Source organism: Zonotrichia albicollis, chromosome 10 (assembly GCF_047830755.1).
Source record: "Zonotrichia albicollis isolate bZonAlb1 chromosome 10, bZonAlb1.hap1, whole genome shotgun sequence".
NCBI lineage: Eukaryota > Metazoa > Chordata > Aves > Passeriformes > Passerellidae > Zonotrichia > Zonotrichia albicollis.
Window position 1 is genome coordinate 20,681,832 of NC_133828.1, and position 16,722 is coordinate 20,698,553.

At 42.4% G+C, this 16,722-nt stretch overlaps 2 protein-coding genes across 10 annotated transcripts in view; one reads left to right on the forward strand and one right to left on the reverse strand.

The window, feature by feature from the left end:
- Window positions 1–1,307: 1,307 nt before the first annotated feature.
- On the reverse strand, window positions 1,308–9,258 carry WDR12 (WD repeat domain 12). The gene is made up of 13 exons (XM_005484169.2): window positions 9,124–9,258; window positions 8,947–9,041; window positions 7,808–7,902; window positions 7,058–7,164; window positions 6,126–6,241; window positions 5,579–5,733; window positions 4,882–4,927; window positions 4,609–4,694; window positions 4,302–4,442; window positions 4,092–4,197; window positions 3,067–3,199; window positions 2,479–2,551; window positions 1,308–1,771 (listed from the first exon to the last, which is right to left on the reverse strand). Exons 1-13 carry the CDS (start codon window positions 9,162–9,164, stop codon window positions 1,694–1,696), a joined length of 1,272 nt encoding a protein of 423 aa, XP_005484226.1. The 5' UTR covers window positions 9,165–9,258; the 3' UTR covers window positions 1,308–1,693.
- Window positions 9,252–16,722, forward strand: part of CARF (calcium responsive transcription factor) — a 31,234-nt gene continuing 23,763 nt past the window's right edge. For 5 of the 9 annotated variants that reach the window (XM_074548285.1, XM_074548286.1, XM_074548284.1 and 2 more), the window contains exons 1-3: window positions 9,308–13,359; window positions 14,856–15,095; window positions 16,070–16,190. In XM_074548285.1, coding sequence (XP_074404386.1) covers window positions 14,913–15,095; window positions 16,070–16,190 — 304 coding nt within the window. In that variant the 5' untranslated portion in view covers window positions 9,308–13,359; window positions 14,856–14,912. Of the gene's footprint in view, window positions 13,360–14,855; window positions 15,096–15,192; window positions 15,248–16,069; window positions 16,191–16,722 lie in introns of those variants that run through there. The other 4 variants (XM_074548281.1, XM_074548282.1, XM_074548283.1 and 1 more) reach the window with 4 other exon arrangements.

Genomic DNA, 16,722 nt, shown 5'->3' on the forward strand with positions numbered 1-16,722 from the left:
GTTTCAGGATAATTTATGGACAGTGGTAATACAGATTTATTCCAAAAATACATTGTACTCACACTGGTATCACTCATGTTAATATGGTTTACTTAGTTCCTTCTGTGGCTGTTCCTTTGCCACAGTACTTTTCCAGACAAGAGAAGGGTATAAAAATGCTCCTGCTTTTCACTCTGGTCTATGAAAACCTACCTTCTTAGATACCTTCTGTGTATTTTTTACAGGTAACAATAGATCTGATGGATTCACTGAAATTAAAACAACTAATGCCACTGGGTTTGCTTGAGTCTAAATGATATTAGTCTAAGAGAAGCTGACACTTCAGGTAACAATCTTTTTTAAGAAGTGTTTTGTAAATCTTTCTGGGAAGGCAAGAAAACCATATTAAGCTTATTTACCTTGCTTTAATGCGTCTTTAGACATATAAGTTGTTAGTTGCAGTACTTCACTTGCAGAGCAAAGAGATCAGACATCCTTACCCTGTCCGTTGCCATTTTCACCAGTTTTGCTCTTTGATATTTCTTAAAACTCCTTACTCAGAACTATATATGAAGTATATATATAGTCTATATATAATTATATATATAAATATATATATATATATATAAATGTCTATATTATAAACCTGGAGATCAGAGTTCCCACTCTTCAAAGAACAGTTATTAATTTAGCATTTGACTTGTTAGTGCTGTGCAGGTGTTACACTGATGGGAAGCCAAGGCTCTGGTGAGGATATTCAAGTGAGGTCTGCACACAGTTTAACAGGGTGCTGCTTGAACAGCACAGGTATGTAATCTAACAAACTGCAGCAAAGCTTTTGCATTTGAATGCTGAACTCAAAGCAAAACCACCAGCAGAGAAATTGAGCATGTTTGAATAGTGCTTATTCTCTATCAACCTAAAAGCTATTGCAACTTTTTGCATCTCTTCTTTGTAAGAACAAATTCCTTCTACTTCTGCCTTCTCTGTGTGATTCACCATTGTTTCTACACATCCTTAGGTCCAACACACCACATCAGTGTCTGCAGCACAATAAGTACTGTGGTGCAAGGCTGGCATTCTTATAATCTACAACCCTAATTTATGAGCCACTAAAATACAGAATATTTCATCTGCCAATAAATCCGTCAAGTTCCTGTATATCATCATATAAATGTATGCTATTTATACTGCATACATACCAAGTCTTCACCCTAGGAAGAAGCCTGGGTTCTTAATTAAGGACTAAATCATAAGAACTGTCAACAGCCAGACTGAGAGGACAGCTGAAATCTCATCTTTATCTGAAATGACACATTAAACCAATGAACTGTTGATAAAAGTTTTATTTTTTTCCCAACATAAAGCAGGTAAACTCAAAAAATAATTTAGTCATTGAGTAGTTTTTCTGTAAGTATCAGCAAACAGTTTACTTCTTATTAAAAGGGCTATACAAATAGTAATTTAAAAGATGTTAATTCAAAGCCATCCAAAAGGGAGGAAATTACCTTTGCTTTGTTTCACATGAATCCCATTTGGGCTTTGCTATTTTTCTGTGACAAGTATGGATATAGGTTACCAATACAAAACCAGGAACAGCTCTCTGAGCAACAAATTCCTCCCTTCTTCAGAAGTTGATAGTGTAGAGATGCTAATAGAGAGCAACTGCTGCAAAAATCATTCTTTTTTAAAAAAGTCTTCTGGCTGTTGACCTTCATGCCCCAACATCAGAGGCTGTAGCTGGGTATCTGTAGCAATACAGTTTGTTGTCTGCTCCTCCACTCAGTAACAACTGATGAGAGAAGGAAACTGTGATTAATATCAGAACTAAGCAAAATAAGTACACAGAAGTTAAGGACTCAGTTTTTCTTTCCTTTATAAAAAGCAGCAGTGAATAATGAACTGTTAATGCATGATTAAATCCCAGAATCAGAGTGCAGAAGCAACTTTCTCTTGCTCTCCTCTTATAATTAGAAGTGAAACTTGTGTAGGAAAGCTGCTAAAGCTTTTCCTGACTTTTACAGTGAACAGGAGCCACACTGAGAATTTTGAACATTCACAGAATGGGGGTTTTGGTAATTTTAAATATGTGTGTACCACTGCAGTAGCAGAACAGCTTGCTCTAGAGGATTCTACAGTTTCCCCTTCTACATGTACTGATGGCCAGGCCCCAGCTTTGCTTCATGCTTTAGTCCCCATGGTGGGAGGCTACCTTGCAACATGTGTTCTCTGAGAGTGCTGTTCTTGTCTCTTCTTGTTTAGAGAGACAAAAATGCTCAGTTAAAGCCACAGAGCTCCTGCTCCCACCTTTCCCCTTTGCAGAGTGTGGGGACACTGCAATGCCTGGGACATCACCACCAGACATCAAACACAGCACAACTACAGCTGCCTGTTCTCTTCTAGCTTTAACCATAAGGAGGTAACAGCCCATGACTGCTCTTAGCTCTCTTCTTAAACATCATGCATATAAATCAAGTAACTTGCTCTTCAGATTCTTACCCCTGCTTCTGCCCAGTCCACGCACAAAACCTTGTCTTCATGAGCAGCCAAGTCATACAGAGGAGCTTTGCAACTGGTGAAAAACAGGTTTGAATTTACGTGAGCAATCGCAGACAACAACTGCTCCCAGGGAGAAATGCTATCCCAATGCTATCAAACAGATGTGATCAAGCAGTTATAAACACTTGGAGAGAGTACAGACATTGACCATCTGTGATGCTTCCTCTGCTTTCCCCAGAGCCAATCACATCAGTATTTTCCTCTCCTACATCCCCGAAGAGGAAAGCAACAACATTTTTCATCTGCTTGCAAACAACTTTGAGACTGAAATTCAATTACTTGTTGGGAAGAATTTATTACAGCTTCCTTCTTCCATGTGTAGATGCTGCTCAACAGCATAAACTTTCCAGCCCTGTGGTAGCCTACAAGTATTTTTCTCCCTTTTATGGTCGACTTCCAAAACCTAGAGGGTTTTCACAAATGCCACAGGTGTTTCCACTGACTGACTGCTTTTGCTATTTCATGAGGGGTAGCTCACCCTGTAAGCTTATGTGCCTTTGCACAACAACAAACACAGGTGTATTTTACCTCCTTGTGTCCCAAAGCTTCACAATGTTGTCCAAAGAACCAGAGATCAGCTGGTGCTCGTGGGTAGGTGACCACTTCACAGATGTCACCCAGCCTGTGTGAGAAGTCAGGGACAGGAGAACCAAGGAGCCATCTGAATGGAAGGAGGAAAAAAACACAGACATCAGCAGATGCTGAAACCAGCATTTGAAGGTGTATACAAAATCCAGTGCAATTGCAGTTCAAATTAAGTGAACTCTAAATAAAGTGATCAAAAATGTTAAGCCATACAAGTTCTGGGAATGAAAACCAACCAAACAAAAAAGAAACCAACCTGAAACCACTCAAAATGTATTTTCTTGTCACTAAATTTTCCTTTCAAAGATTTTATTTTAATCAACCAAAAAATTACTTTTATTAATAACATGTAATATGCTGATGAACTTTGGATTAGATTTACAGAAGCTAAACAAGTAAATGTTATTTACTATTTGTGGCCTTCCGGTACCTACAAAAAGGGAAGTGTTCAAGGCCAGGCTGTGTGGGGCTCTGAGCAATCTGCTCTGGTGGAAGAAGTCCCTGCCCAGGGCAGGAGGGTTGGAAGTAGATGATCTTTAAGGTCCTTTCCAACCCAGACCATTCTATGAAATGTGTCTGTGACAATAAATCTGATAGGCTTAGCCATAATATCTGTAATTCCATCTGTTTATGAAATATGGTACCATGTCCAAGTGATTACAGTTTCACTTTAATGGTCATCAGACCAGCCTCAGCCTGAACCTTACAAAAAAAATCCATTCTGCAACTGCACAGTTGACATTCATTAGTAAGTTAAAAAAAAAAAGGATAATTTCTAAATTCCTAGGTAAGACATTAAAACAAGTCTTGCACCAGAATACAGGAAATAGATGTAAGTTTTGTATTTAATAAAAGCCCCCAAATGGCTGGTTCCAAGCAGAGGGACCAGAAAAGTTTGTGAGATGTCTCTTGACAGGACAAAGTTCTGATTCTGAAGAACACCTTTGAGAGCACCACGTTTAGCTCACCTTTGCTGCGAGGATCCCACAGCCTGATATGTCTGTCGGTGCTCCCTGATGCAAGGCGGCGACACAGGGGGGAGTAGGACACAGAGTTAAACACTTTGTTTCCTGTCTGTCAGCAAAGAAAATAGTAACTAAGACAGGAGCTACTATTTTACACAGCTTTTTCTTTTTCTCTGAGCTGGACTCAGCTAACCTACAGCCCGAGTATCTCACCAAAGTGGATTTGAGATCTCCAGTGTCAGCATCCCAGAGTTTAATGGTGTGGTCCCATGATGCGCTGCAAATTTCTTCAGCATCTGTCCACAGCACAGAGGAGATGGCTTCTGTGTGGCCAGACAGGGTTGCCAGGGGAGTCTAAAATACAATGGGGACAGATTTGAGTCAGTTATCAAACAAATAAAAGAGTCTGATTGACCTGAGGCATACCAGCAGTTTTAAAGTCACCTTCAGCAAAGAAAAATTATTTGCTGTGGCTACACTTCTAAAGAAAAATCCTGGACAAACGCAGAGCACATCTTACCCTTGTTAGTCCAAGCTGTTCAGTTTTCTGCTTTTTCCGTGGTCTGTTAGCTGCTTCTTCCATTTCATCCTCTTCATCTGTAGGTACTGGGACAGAAGACAGGAGACTTGAGCTACAGATTTTTGAATTCCATCTCCATGTAAGTAATTAAGCAAATCCCCATATTTATGGCGCCTACAGCCATCATGCAGCTGATAACAAGATCTGAAACTGTGTAATTAACTAAACCAGTAACTCAGCAGTGATGTATAACTTTACAAACTTACATCTTACCTGCAGACCAGATCTTTAACATCTTATCCCAGGATCCACTGCAGAACTGTATGAACAGAAACATTTTGTTAAATATTGATTCAGATGGACCTTGGAAGAGAGACCTGCTTGAAAAATGGGTTCTGACACACAAATAACAGTGCTGGGCTCCTAAAATCCCCCCCAAAATGTTTGGCATACATCAAAGTATTCTTTCTACTTCCTTTGTAGGAAAAATATCTACAGAATACCCATTTCCTTCAGCACCAAAAAGTTTGACTTTAAACTGTCTGATATTGAGTCAAGCTGGGAGCAGTGACTCCACCTTTGGTAGGAGTGCTCATAACTGTTGAATTCCTGGGCGAAAGGAAAGAACCTCTTTATCACCTGCTTCTTCCAAGAACTCTGGAAATTTTTTTCCCACCAAAACTGCCACGAAAATTTAGGTCAAATGTGAAAATACTTCATTATAGCATACAATTCTCATGCAATTAAATTTTAACTTGTTTTCTAAACAAAATGATTTTGTGATTCTATGGCTTAGCATTGATGTGACACTCTTAATCCTCAATAACCACCACTCATAACAAAACTGGGAAATTATCACTTTGTCATAAAATCATGATGATGAATACCCATGCAAGGACAAAACCAGGATTTTCGAGGTACAGGCTGCTAAATCCCAATCCACTAAGGTTTCTTTCCAGAAGTCACTCACTTTGGTTCTTGTGCAATCAACAGCCACGGACTCGACACTGCCAGCGTGTCCCCTGCAGCAGTGAAGGGCTTTCACTTTGTTTTTCTCCATGTTCCACTCCCAGAGCAGGACAGTTTGGTCCATGGAAGCACTGAGTAACAGGCATGATAAACTATCTGAGGAAGAAAAAAGTTACACTCATGCCCAACTCAGCTTTCCAAGGTTTTTATAAATAATTATTCTAATCCTAGAGGAAATAGCAGATAGACAGAAACTTATATGTGCTTCAGTTCACATCATGTTGCCCTGCAAGTACAGTTACTATAACTACATATACACCAGCATTTGCTAATGGAGACTGCAGGGTGGATAGAACACAACCATCTTAAAGTGACTGTATTCATTATTGTCAAAGGACTATTTTCTGCACACCATGACTTAATTTCTTACACCGTTGACAGAGATTTAAATAATTACATTTAGACAATTAAATATTCATAGTTAAGGAATGCTAACATTCCCCCCCAGTAAATCAAACCACTACTATCCCCCTGCTATATATACTGACCTTGCTTCACCCACGCCACATCCTTCACTACTTCTGTGTGCCCAGCTATTGTGGTGATGGATTTTCCCTCCACAGACCAGATCCGAGCAGTCTGGTCGTAGCAGCCAGTTAATATCCTACAGGTACAGCATTGGAAACATCTTTAAGACCAACAAATGTTTTTATGAAATAAAGCCTCAACCAGAAACCTGGCAAAACTATTAGCAGAGTAACCAGTTTAAAAGAAATAGCATGAAAGAGGAACAAATATCTTTTTGCTACGTAGCAAAGCTTTGTTAAAGCCTTGCAACTGGGAGGCCAAGAGTACAGGCTAGAAAGACAAGCAGTGAGAGTACTGCATGTTCTGGTTGATGTGACTTAATATCCCTTATACAATTTACATAATTCAAAACTCAATTTGTTAGTTTTACTATGTTGCCAGAGGTTCTCAAAGCATTTTCAAATCTCTATTTAAGATATGAACATTACCAAGCTCATTGGGAAATAAATGTGAAAATTCAGTAGAAAAAGGCAATTTTGCCTCTTTGGCTTTTTTTCAGGAAAATCTCTGGAGAAAGGTAAGCTATTCTATTTGTTGCTGATGGGTGTCATGTTGGAAGTCAAGGGTTTAAGCAAAAAAGAGTAATGAGGAAAACTTGTTTTCCTTTAAGAAAAAGGATACTAAACAGCATTTATTTTGTTCATTTGTTTAAGCAATATCTCAAGTTCAGTGTCTCTAGCTGCTTTCTACCTGTGTTAAAGTCACTGTTGTGACAGTATAACAAGCGAACCGCTTACAAAAGCAAGTAGCTGACTTGACAGGTTAAAAAAAAAAAGCAAAGAGGAAAAAACAACCACCCAAAGGATTATTAAAGAGAAAATACCACTCTATTTGATACCAGGGAGGAACATGAATAAGCAAGACAAAACTTAGAACTGGCTTAGTGTGGTACCATTCTTCAGTGGCTTGAACAGAACTGATCCAGTCATCGTGGAAGATGCATTCTTCTGGCTGAGGGGCCATGTATTTCTCCACATACTCTATTTCCACCACTTCTTCCTGAGCTCACAGACAAAATACTTATTTAGTGATGTAGAATGGTTTTGGTTTTTTTAATCACTTAACAGTAAAATTTAACTGTAGTGTGGCACAAATATACAAGTTTATTGAGCAAAGGTCTTGGTATCCAAGTCCTTTGCCACATCAGTAGAACAAAAATATTTAGAAAAAAAGTGTGAATTACATTGATTTCCATCGTTTTATCAAATTACTATTAATAGCAAGCTAGAAGCAAAAGCAAGTGATTTCAGTCTTCTTACATTTCTCCTCTTCTACATTTACTAATACAAAACTGGTGTCTAAAACACTGCAACATTTTCTAGAGGTAAGATTAAACATCCCCATTATCCCCCACCATAAGAGACAAAAATGTATTAATGAGGAACTGAATAAGAGAAGAATTTCCCTCTGAGCTGTACACAGACAAGATTGGATAACATCCTTCCACTGCTCTGTCTGTAGTCTCTAATCACTGCAGTTTGTAATAGATTTAAATATATACGGAATTCTCCTGGGAAAGAAAAGAAATGAAACTGAGCAAGGAAATCTACCCAGCCAACAGTGTAATATCTAAATCAGATTGAAGCAAACTGGCTAAATATGTTCTACTGCCCAAGAAGGAGAGACACTGAGTATGACTTACTGTGGAAATGTTTTCCATTTCCATGTGTGTGACCAGCGGCAACCGCAAGAACTGGCCATTGATGAGGAAGTCAAATTCCACATACTTGTGATCCTCTGAAACAAATGGCGAAAATCAATGTTCAGGTGTCACTATTTATTTGTCACTGTCAAGAATGGTATAATTTTGTGAATGGTTCAGGAAATGGAGCCAGGAAGAGTTTGAAAAAGACCCAAACATAAACAACCCCAAAACAAATGACAACAAGAACAAAAACCCCAACCAATTAGTTTCTTCTCCCAGTTTTAATTGAGCAGCCCTTTACTTCTACAGGATTATGTAAGAGGAAGGAAAATTTGCTGTTGGGGTTCAAAGAGTTGTTTGCCTCTTATTGTATTTTCTCTGTAGCTCTATGTAATCAAACCCCAGTGGTGCTTCCTGACTGTTCTGTAGGGATCTTGCCATTCTCATTACTACCAGCTAGAGCCCTGTATTTGTGGCAACAGTAGGAAAATTCTAAGAACTTTTGGTTCATATTTCTCCCTTTGTAATGGCATAAATGACAAAGGCTCTGCATTTTGTTAGAAGCACTGCACTGTGGACCAGTTTCTGTTCAGAATTGTTTGCAATGTCACGGGTTGAAAGCAACTTGCAAAAGGTTCAAGAAGCAGGGTATAATACCACTGACCCAGTTTCTTATAGAAAATGGGATTTTCCAGCAACATAGCACAAGTGGCTTTCCCAGATCAGCTTTCAAGTCAGTCGGCCCATTTCAGCACCGACAGAATAGGTGAGTTTTCTTAAAGGCTGTTACAAAAACGAAACCTCTGGTTTCATTAGATCTTGTGCCAGGTTTGGGGCAACACTTCCATTCCCATCTGCTGCGGCAGCCTGGCCTGTGGTGCCGGGCACACAGAGCATTCCAGCCTGTGCTCCATCTCTCTGGGAATGCCCGGCAGCGCCGGTACCGCAGCGTTTCATTCACATCAATTCCCGGATTGCCTCACGGCAGGCAGCCGGGCCACAGCGGCGGGGCAGGACCGGCTCGGGGCCCGCGGGTGCCGCCGGCTGTGACAGCCCGCGCGGGGCCGGGGCCGGGCCCGGCCTGGGGACACGGGACACGCCGGGCTCCGAGGGGCCGCCCCGGCCGCGGCACCTACCGTGCGCTGCGGCCAGCAGCTTGTTGATGAGGTGGCTGAGGTCGGTGGTCTCGGAGGTCGCGGGCACCGAGAAGGGCACATCCTCCACGGCGAACCTGCGGGCACAGCGCTCCGTTACCGCCTCCGCGTCACCCGCTCCCGAACCCACCCCCGGCCCGGCAAGGGGAGGCCGCTCACCTGCGGTTCTCGGTGCGGAACCGCGCCGTGAGCTGCGCCATGGCTGTCGCCGGCACCGAGCACGTGTCGCGGCGCGCCCCGGCCGAGCCCCCCGCGGGACCGCGCGCCGCCCGCGTGCCGCGCGCCCGCCGCGCTCCCGAGAGGCCGCGCGCCGCCGCCTTCCCGGCGCCCCCCGCGCGCCCCCGCCCCGCTCCGGGCTGAGGGCGGGCGCGCGTGCGCGGAGCGGAGGCGCGCATGGCGGCGGGGCTGCGAGAGCCGAGCCCAGGTGGAGTAACGCGGCTCCGGCATCTCCCCCCGGGCCGCCGCGACGGGGCCCCGGCCGGTGCTTCCCGCTGCCCCCGCCGCGGGGCTGTGGTGCCGAGGGGTGCGACGGGTGCGGGCTGAGGCGCCCTCCGCGCTCCTCGGGGCTGGGGCGCGTTCCGGGGTCCTTCGCAGGTGCGAGAGCGGTTCCTGGGGCCGCTCCTGAGGGCGGCCGCCCCGGGCTGTGCCGGGCTATGTCCGGGCTGTGCCCCTGCTGTGTCCGGGCTGTGCCCCTGCTGTGTCCGGGCTGTGCCCCTGCTGTGTCCGGGTTGTGACGGGCTGTGTCCGGGCTTTGCCCGCGCTGTGCCGGGCTGTGCCCCTGCTGTGTCCGGGCTGTGCCTGGACTGTGACGGGCTGTGTCCGGATTGTGCCGGGCTGTGACGGGCTGTGTCCCTGCTGTGTCCGGACTGTGCCGGGCTGTGACGGGCTGTGCCCCGTGTGCCGCCCGGGGTCGCTGGAGCGGTGGTCTCTGCTCGGAGTCACTCGGGTTGTGTTTCTCTGCACGTCAAGCGGCACACCCACATTAAACTGCCTACTAGAAGTAATAAACCCAACGCGCGGTGGACTTATAAAGAAGCTGCAATTGAGTTTGGTGTTCTGGGAGAAGGGTGCTTGTGTGAGGACATGCTGTGTGCTTGCTCTGTTTATAAATTTTTCTCCCCCACCTTTTTGACAGTTGTTCGTGGCCTCTGGGAACAGCCGGGGTTTCCCTGAGTGGTGACTCGGTGTTGGAGCGGGCGGGTGCTGGGTGTTTGCTGTTTCGTGAGGCTCTGAAATCTCGTCTATTTCTGAAGCATACTTCACAGACCTAGCGTTGTTTGTCAGCGAAATTGACACAGGGTCATTTTCCAGCTATTGGCGTTGTCTACCAAAAACTGACTTGAGAATCCTTTTATGTGTGAGTCCCCAGATCTTCTCTGTATTGTTAACAGCATCTTCTTCTTCTTCCATCATAGAGATAATGCTAAATCTCAAACTTAGTACAAGCTGACAAAGCTAATTGTAACTCCTTTACTGGGAAGTAGCACTATGTTCTGATTTCCTCCCCGAAATGTTTTGCTGTAATTCACGCCCTTGTGAATTTGTTGTAGAGAAATGTCCTCAAAGGGAGCTTTTTCAGACAGTGAATTTTGATTGCTGTAAGCTATGCTGTTATCCAAAGTCTTCTTATAATCTTGTAGAAAACTCAAAAGAAATTGATGGTGAAGCATTCAATTGTATGTATTTTCTGTTAAGTATAACCAACACTCTGCATACTGTGCTCATGTGGTTAGCATGTTTGCCTGTGGCAGCAGTTTCTGTGGCTGCTTGCTGTCTTTGTAGAGGTGAACCTGGGACAACAATGGCCATAGATTTCCCTTTACTTGAGAAAAGGGCTTCCCAAATGGAAGCAGGGTGAAGGAAATAGACCTGTGGCATTAAAATACCCTAACCCATGTGTTGGAAATGCCCTGGAATACTGGAATCAGGAAGCAGCCTATAAAGTGGTGGGAGTGGAGTTGTGTTAAGGCTAAAGCTGAGGCACAGTGATCTGCCTGTGTGCTTGAGGACGCAGCTCTTGTTCCCACTATACACTAGCATTAAACTTCCACATTTCGCCTTCAGCCAGCTGTTAAACGTGTGATGCCCTGGTGTTACAGTGGGAATTTTTGTGGTGCTCACCTAATGTTTATGAAGTGATACTTACATGTTATTTACACGTTCCTAACAAATATCCCTATATTTATGTATACATAAATATACAGGATTTAACTCTCCTGTTTGGAGAATTCTTCAGCAATATTTATACAACTGTAAGATCCATTAACTGTGCATGTACTTGTACACCTCTGTAGAAGCATATTTCTTTTAGACAAAAAATAATAATTTTTGTTTGTGGTTGCACGCAAGCACTTGGGTTAATGAAACCTGGATGGTTAAACCAGGATGTTGATTTTCCAAGTGGTGTGTGTGCCAGTGGTTTGCCTGGGTTACAACACTGATCAGACAAAATCATGGGGCAAAATTGTACCACGGGGATTATATTAAACACAAATATAAAATATATGGGCTGCTTATGAAAGGAAGCTGGATAAATATCACTGTGTATTTACCTCACTGCTGGATTTTCCCCCCTGAGCTTTGTTATTAACCATTGTTAGCTACAGGATGTTGGGCTGCTGGGGTCATTGGTGTGTCCTCATAGAGCTGTGCTTGTGTTCTGTTGTTGGGTTCCAGCATGCTCAGAGTCCGTGTTATCGGTATCTGGAACAAACTCAGTTTATCTCAAAGAACTAAATGTGCTGCTTTTGCAAAACTGCTGTCTCTTCTTTACATCTTTGAGCTGAGAGGAAATGGTTGAGTGATGATGAAATCTGGTTTTCTGGGTTTTTTTTTTCCATTTGCTGCTAAGATGCTTCAGACATTTTAACTGAAACATCTTATAATTGTTCTCAGATCCAAAGCTCAAAAATATTTGGTAAACATGAGGTAACTTCATTTGGAGCTTGGTCTGGAGTGTCATCACTTGAAAATTGAATGGAAAAATAAATCTGCTTTAGATTAGAGTATTAATATATTGAGCATATGAGCTGCTTAACTTCTCAATGTTGTTTGTATCAGCAGGATGCTTTATTCAGCTTCAAAAGCCAAGGAGATGTGGATTTACTTTGCCTTTGTGTCCTTTATACCTTTGCAAAGCAGAATAAATCTGTGCTTTAAGAGTTGTACGGTTCTTTTGAAGTTACTCTCTAGCCTGTTACAGTCTCCTTGCAAAAGCTGTAAACAGTTGAAGTACCAGAGCCAAGAAGGTCCATCTTGAGGAATTTGCTTGCGTGGTGTGGTGAAGAAGATACAGCTGGTAGGAGTCATGTGCTAATATAATGCAGCCTGTCTTTAAAATAAAATACTGAAGAGAAAAATCGTGACCACCCTTCCCCCTCCTTCACCCCAAACTCCAGGAGTTTTCTGCTGTTCATTTGGGTATGTTGTGTGTGTAGTTTTATAGATGTAAACTCTTGTTAGGCAGGGGCCAAGTTAATTGTCATTTTGTCCTGCTGCTTGTGAATGTTTGGGATTGGTTGCTGCTTTAAAGGGTGTGCTGTGTGTATGAGAGCATTGTCCTGTGCATGTGGCAATTCACTGTCCAATATTATCTGTCTGTTTGAAGGTTTGCAGTGGGCAGCTGAGTATCTTGAAGCTTCCTTTGGGATAGGAGGTAGATCTCTGAACTGCTGGGAACTCTGTCGTTTTGTCTTCCACCACGTGATTAATGCCAAATTTTGTTTTCCATATCTGGTGTTTTTTTCTGCCCAAAGCATATCACTGTAGGCTAACAATAGTAATTTTATTTCTTTTACATGCTGTCTTATAAGCCTTTAAAACAAATTGATTTACTTCAAGATGTCTGCATGACAGAGTTGCATAATGCAAATTCTGTCTGGTGATTATGGAAGAAGGTGACTAATGTTTTTATAAAGCACTGCTGGCATGTGCTTAAATATCAAGTGTTCTCTGGATGTGTGTGGTTGTTAGTTCAGTGCTTTTGGACATATTCAGATGAAAATCGTGGGAGGGTGTTTTGTATCTGTGTATGCAATGACAAATCAAGCAAATTGTCTCTCATAAAAAGCTAAGCTCTACTCCTGGAGCAGCACACTGGAATTTTTCTGCAGTGAGTAATAATGTGATAAGGAGGCAAGGATTTCTGGAGAACTTTGCTGTTACCTTGCAACAGCATTAGAACTTGTAACACTGAGTTTGTAAAACCTGAAGACACCTGACCTGCAGCAATCTCCTGGCAGAAGGCTAAAATGAACTTCTGTAACCTTTTCAGGTCACCTTGTAATGGAAGAGAGTGGAGCTGACCATGATATTGCTATGGAAGGATCTAATGATTTGTTCATAGGCAGCTGTAGTGCTACAGGAGAGTCAGAAACAAATGATCAGATTTTTCAGGTGAGCTATGAATGCTTTGTCCTTGTGGATGCTTCCTTTACATCCACTCTGATGAGTTTCAAATATGCTATTTCATCAATGCAGGGCTTTTTCTTGCCCTTAGAGTAATGCATCATGTCTTTTAAGAATGTGCATCCTTCCCTTGGATTCCTGTGCCATTCGGTTTTGAACTGATTAATATCCAGATGTTACATGTAATGACAACCTCCAGTGATTATTTCCTGCTATGGTGCTGAGGAAATGCATGTTTTATTTTGTTAACTCTTTAAAAAAGAATGCTTTGTGACATGTGTTGGAGTAGGAGAGGTTCAGAACAGGTGAAAATGAGGTGGCATTGCTTAGTGACCAAATGTGACAAATAAAGAGTCCAGGGACACAGGACACCTGTGCATGTATTGAGGGAGAGGAGTCTTTCATGTATTTTTTATTAGATATTGTCAGATCTTCTTATTTGGGGAGATTTCTGTGCATGAATCCTCTTCTGCAGAATGTTTTTCTGACGTGAAATGTCATTCAGGTAGTGATTTACTTGTGTGCTTAGGGTCTGTGCACAATGGCTTTAACACAACAGGTGCCACTTGTTTGGTGCTGCTTTTCTGGTGTAGTTCAGTTTCAGCACAGAGAATTTATACCTGCAGAATTTTTGATGGGGCTATTTAGATCGAATCTGACTTTAGATAAAATTTAGAAACACTTTTCCTGATTCTTTGATTTGTAGTGTATTAATCTTTGTTGCAAAAACATCAGAGTTATGTGTGCAGTTGCTGCAAGAGATAGAACAAATTGCAGCCCTTCTTGCACTGGCCAAATGACGCCTTGACATGTTATTGTCACAAGGACTGCCTATTTTCCCATTATTTTACATGCTTAATGTTTGTGTTGTCAGAGTTTCCACAAGACAAGTATTTGTACCTATGCTCTTTATTTTAATGAAGATGGCATGTACTCTAAGACTTTGCTTCTACAAACTTGATGAAGATACACTCTATTTTTTAAAGATTTTGAAACTCTGATTCTTGACCTTATGCTGTACAATTCCTGGCCTTGAATTGGAGGTTGTGTTGCTTGTATTTCTTCTGTGGTAAAGAATTTTTAAAATGTGTAGAGATTTTTTTTCTTCATAGCTAAATGCATGTATGGAAAGGCCAAGTGGAAGAGTATCTAGGATTTCAAATCAAGTTGGTGAATATTTTACAGTTTTGTTTTTGGTATAAGTCTCAGTTTCTGGGCAGACTTGAGGTGTTTTAAAGTCATACATGGTTTTTGGGGAGTAGATTTTGAGCAAAAGGGATTTTCTTTTGTCTTGGTAGAGAGACTTCATTCTAGGAAGCAGGAATAAGAATACTTTTCAGCATGGAAGTAGCAAACAAAAGTAGAACTGCTAGTGTTAGCCTCTTGGTCCAGAAGGACAAGAGCTCCTCTGAGTGTATGTTATTGCGCACTGGTTTTAAATGTTCTTTTCTCTTTCTTGTTTTGTTTTTTTTTTTCCTTCGTAGAAGTTGCTGCTCAAAGTACATTTGACTGCTTTTCCTCTGTGAAAGCAACTGAGGTGCATGGATCCCAGGGATCTGTTGTTCGGCCGGAGCGACTCTCCCCCAGCCCTGCCCATTGCAGTCCCCCTGTCGGGCAGCCCTCCCCAGGCGCGGTCCTGCTCTGCCGAGGAGCTGCACGGGCCAGAGCAGCCCAGGCAGCCGCTGTGTGAGCTGCAGCCCCTGCGAGGGCCCGGTGCGCCCATGGTGAGTGTGGGCTGTGTTCGCACACCAGGGAGCTCGCTGAAGAGCTCTCTTACTGGTGGTTTGGTGGAGCAGCAGCTGATTCACACTTTATATCTAGCAACAAGGTGGAACTTCTCTGTGGTACGGTTCATGCTCCAGTTGCCCTTCTTCAGGTAGGCAAATCCTGTCTGCAGCAATTACTAATTTTAAACTGATGTCTTTTGTCAGTATCGAGCCTGGATGCTGCAGTGTGACAAGATCTTGTATTTCTACTGCTGCTGCTTTCTCTATATTCCCTGGATAAATCTCTGTTTTTTTGGGGGAATCAGAACATTAGCAGTAAGCTAAGTCGTTATGTTTCACCTTTCTCCCTCAATTAATTTTCTTAAAATGTTACTTTGTAATTTGTAACACCTATTTTGTAAAAAAGGCAACTCTCTCACCCAGAGTCCTGTGTAATTATGTCCTGTGTAAATGTACCAAGAGGAATTGTTCAAGTTTTTCAGAATCCCAGATGATTGAATTTGTATTGTTTTTTTAAGCCATGGGACTTTTCTTCTCTCTGGGTTTTCATGAAATGCTGCCCATAGAGGTCAGTTTCTTAGAAGTAAAGCTCACAATTTTTATGTTACTATTAGTTCTGCTAGTCCATGAATGGAGTTACAGTGAATCCAACTATGAATGGCTTCCAGGTGTTTGTGTGTAATAGTAGAATTGTCAGTTTCAAGTAAATGTGTAATTCATTGTAGAATCAGGTAAAGTACTGGGGTTTTTTTTCTTTCTTTCTTTAATTAAAGACCTATTTTAAAAGGGGAAAGTAATTTTAAGAAATTGACAATAAAGATACAGTTTGCTTATTACGTAAAGTCAAGTAAATATACAGTCCCTAACTCTAAGCAAAATATTTCCTGCTCTGGTAATAATCAAACCCAGTCATGCTGCATGGTCACCATACAAACTGGAGCCATTCATCCTTCTGTGTGACTGCCTTACAGATGATTGTTACCAGCCAGTCAGAAAATGGGCAGGTGCTGCATGTCATTCCTTCTGCCCAGCCAGGAGTGACCCAGGTGATTATTCCTCCAGGTCAGCTTCTGGATGTGACCAGCACACAGGGTGAGTTTAACCTGTGGGACTTGAGGGTTTGTGCTCCTGTGACTAAGCTCATCCTCCGTGCTCTTTTTAAGCACCTCGTTTCCTTTCCTATGTTGTAAGACAGAGTGCACCCTGAACCTGCTTTCTGATTGTGAATCTGGTGCCTCCCACACCACATTTTCTGCTGGGCAAAAGCATAATGAAAGCTTATGAGAGCTGTTATGCCCCCTTTCTCAAGGGTATGTTGTGGGTAGATTGACATATCAAGCACAGAGTTGTTTCTTGCCTTATTTACCTTTAATAAGGATATTTGTGCCACCAGCTGTACTATTGGCTTCAAATGTTCAGTATTTGTTTACTTCATTGTGAGTGAAGTACTTAATTCCTGTAATGCAGACAGGCCAGAAGAACATTAAATCTTCTGTTCCAGACATCATTGGTGATGATGCATCTTCTATGAAGCCAAGAATGAATCATTTAGGTAGAAATTCAGTTCCCAGTCAAGGAAAATAAGATGTAACTTTCCATTCATTGGGATGTGTTAGTTGTCACA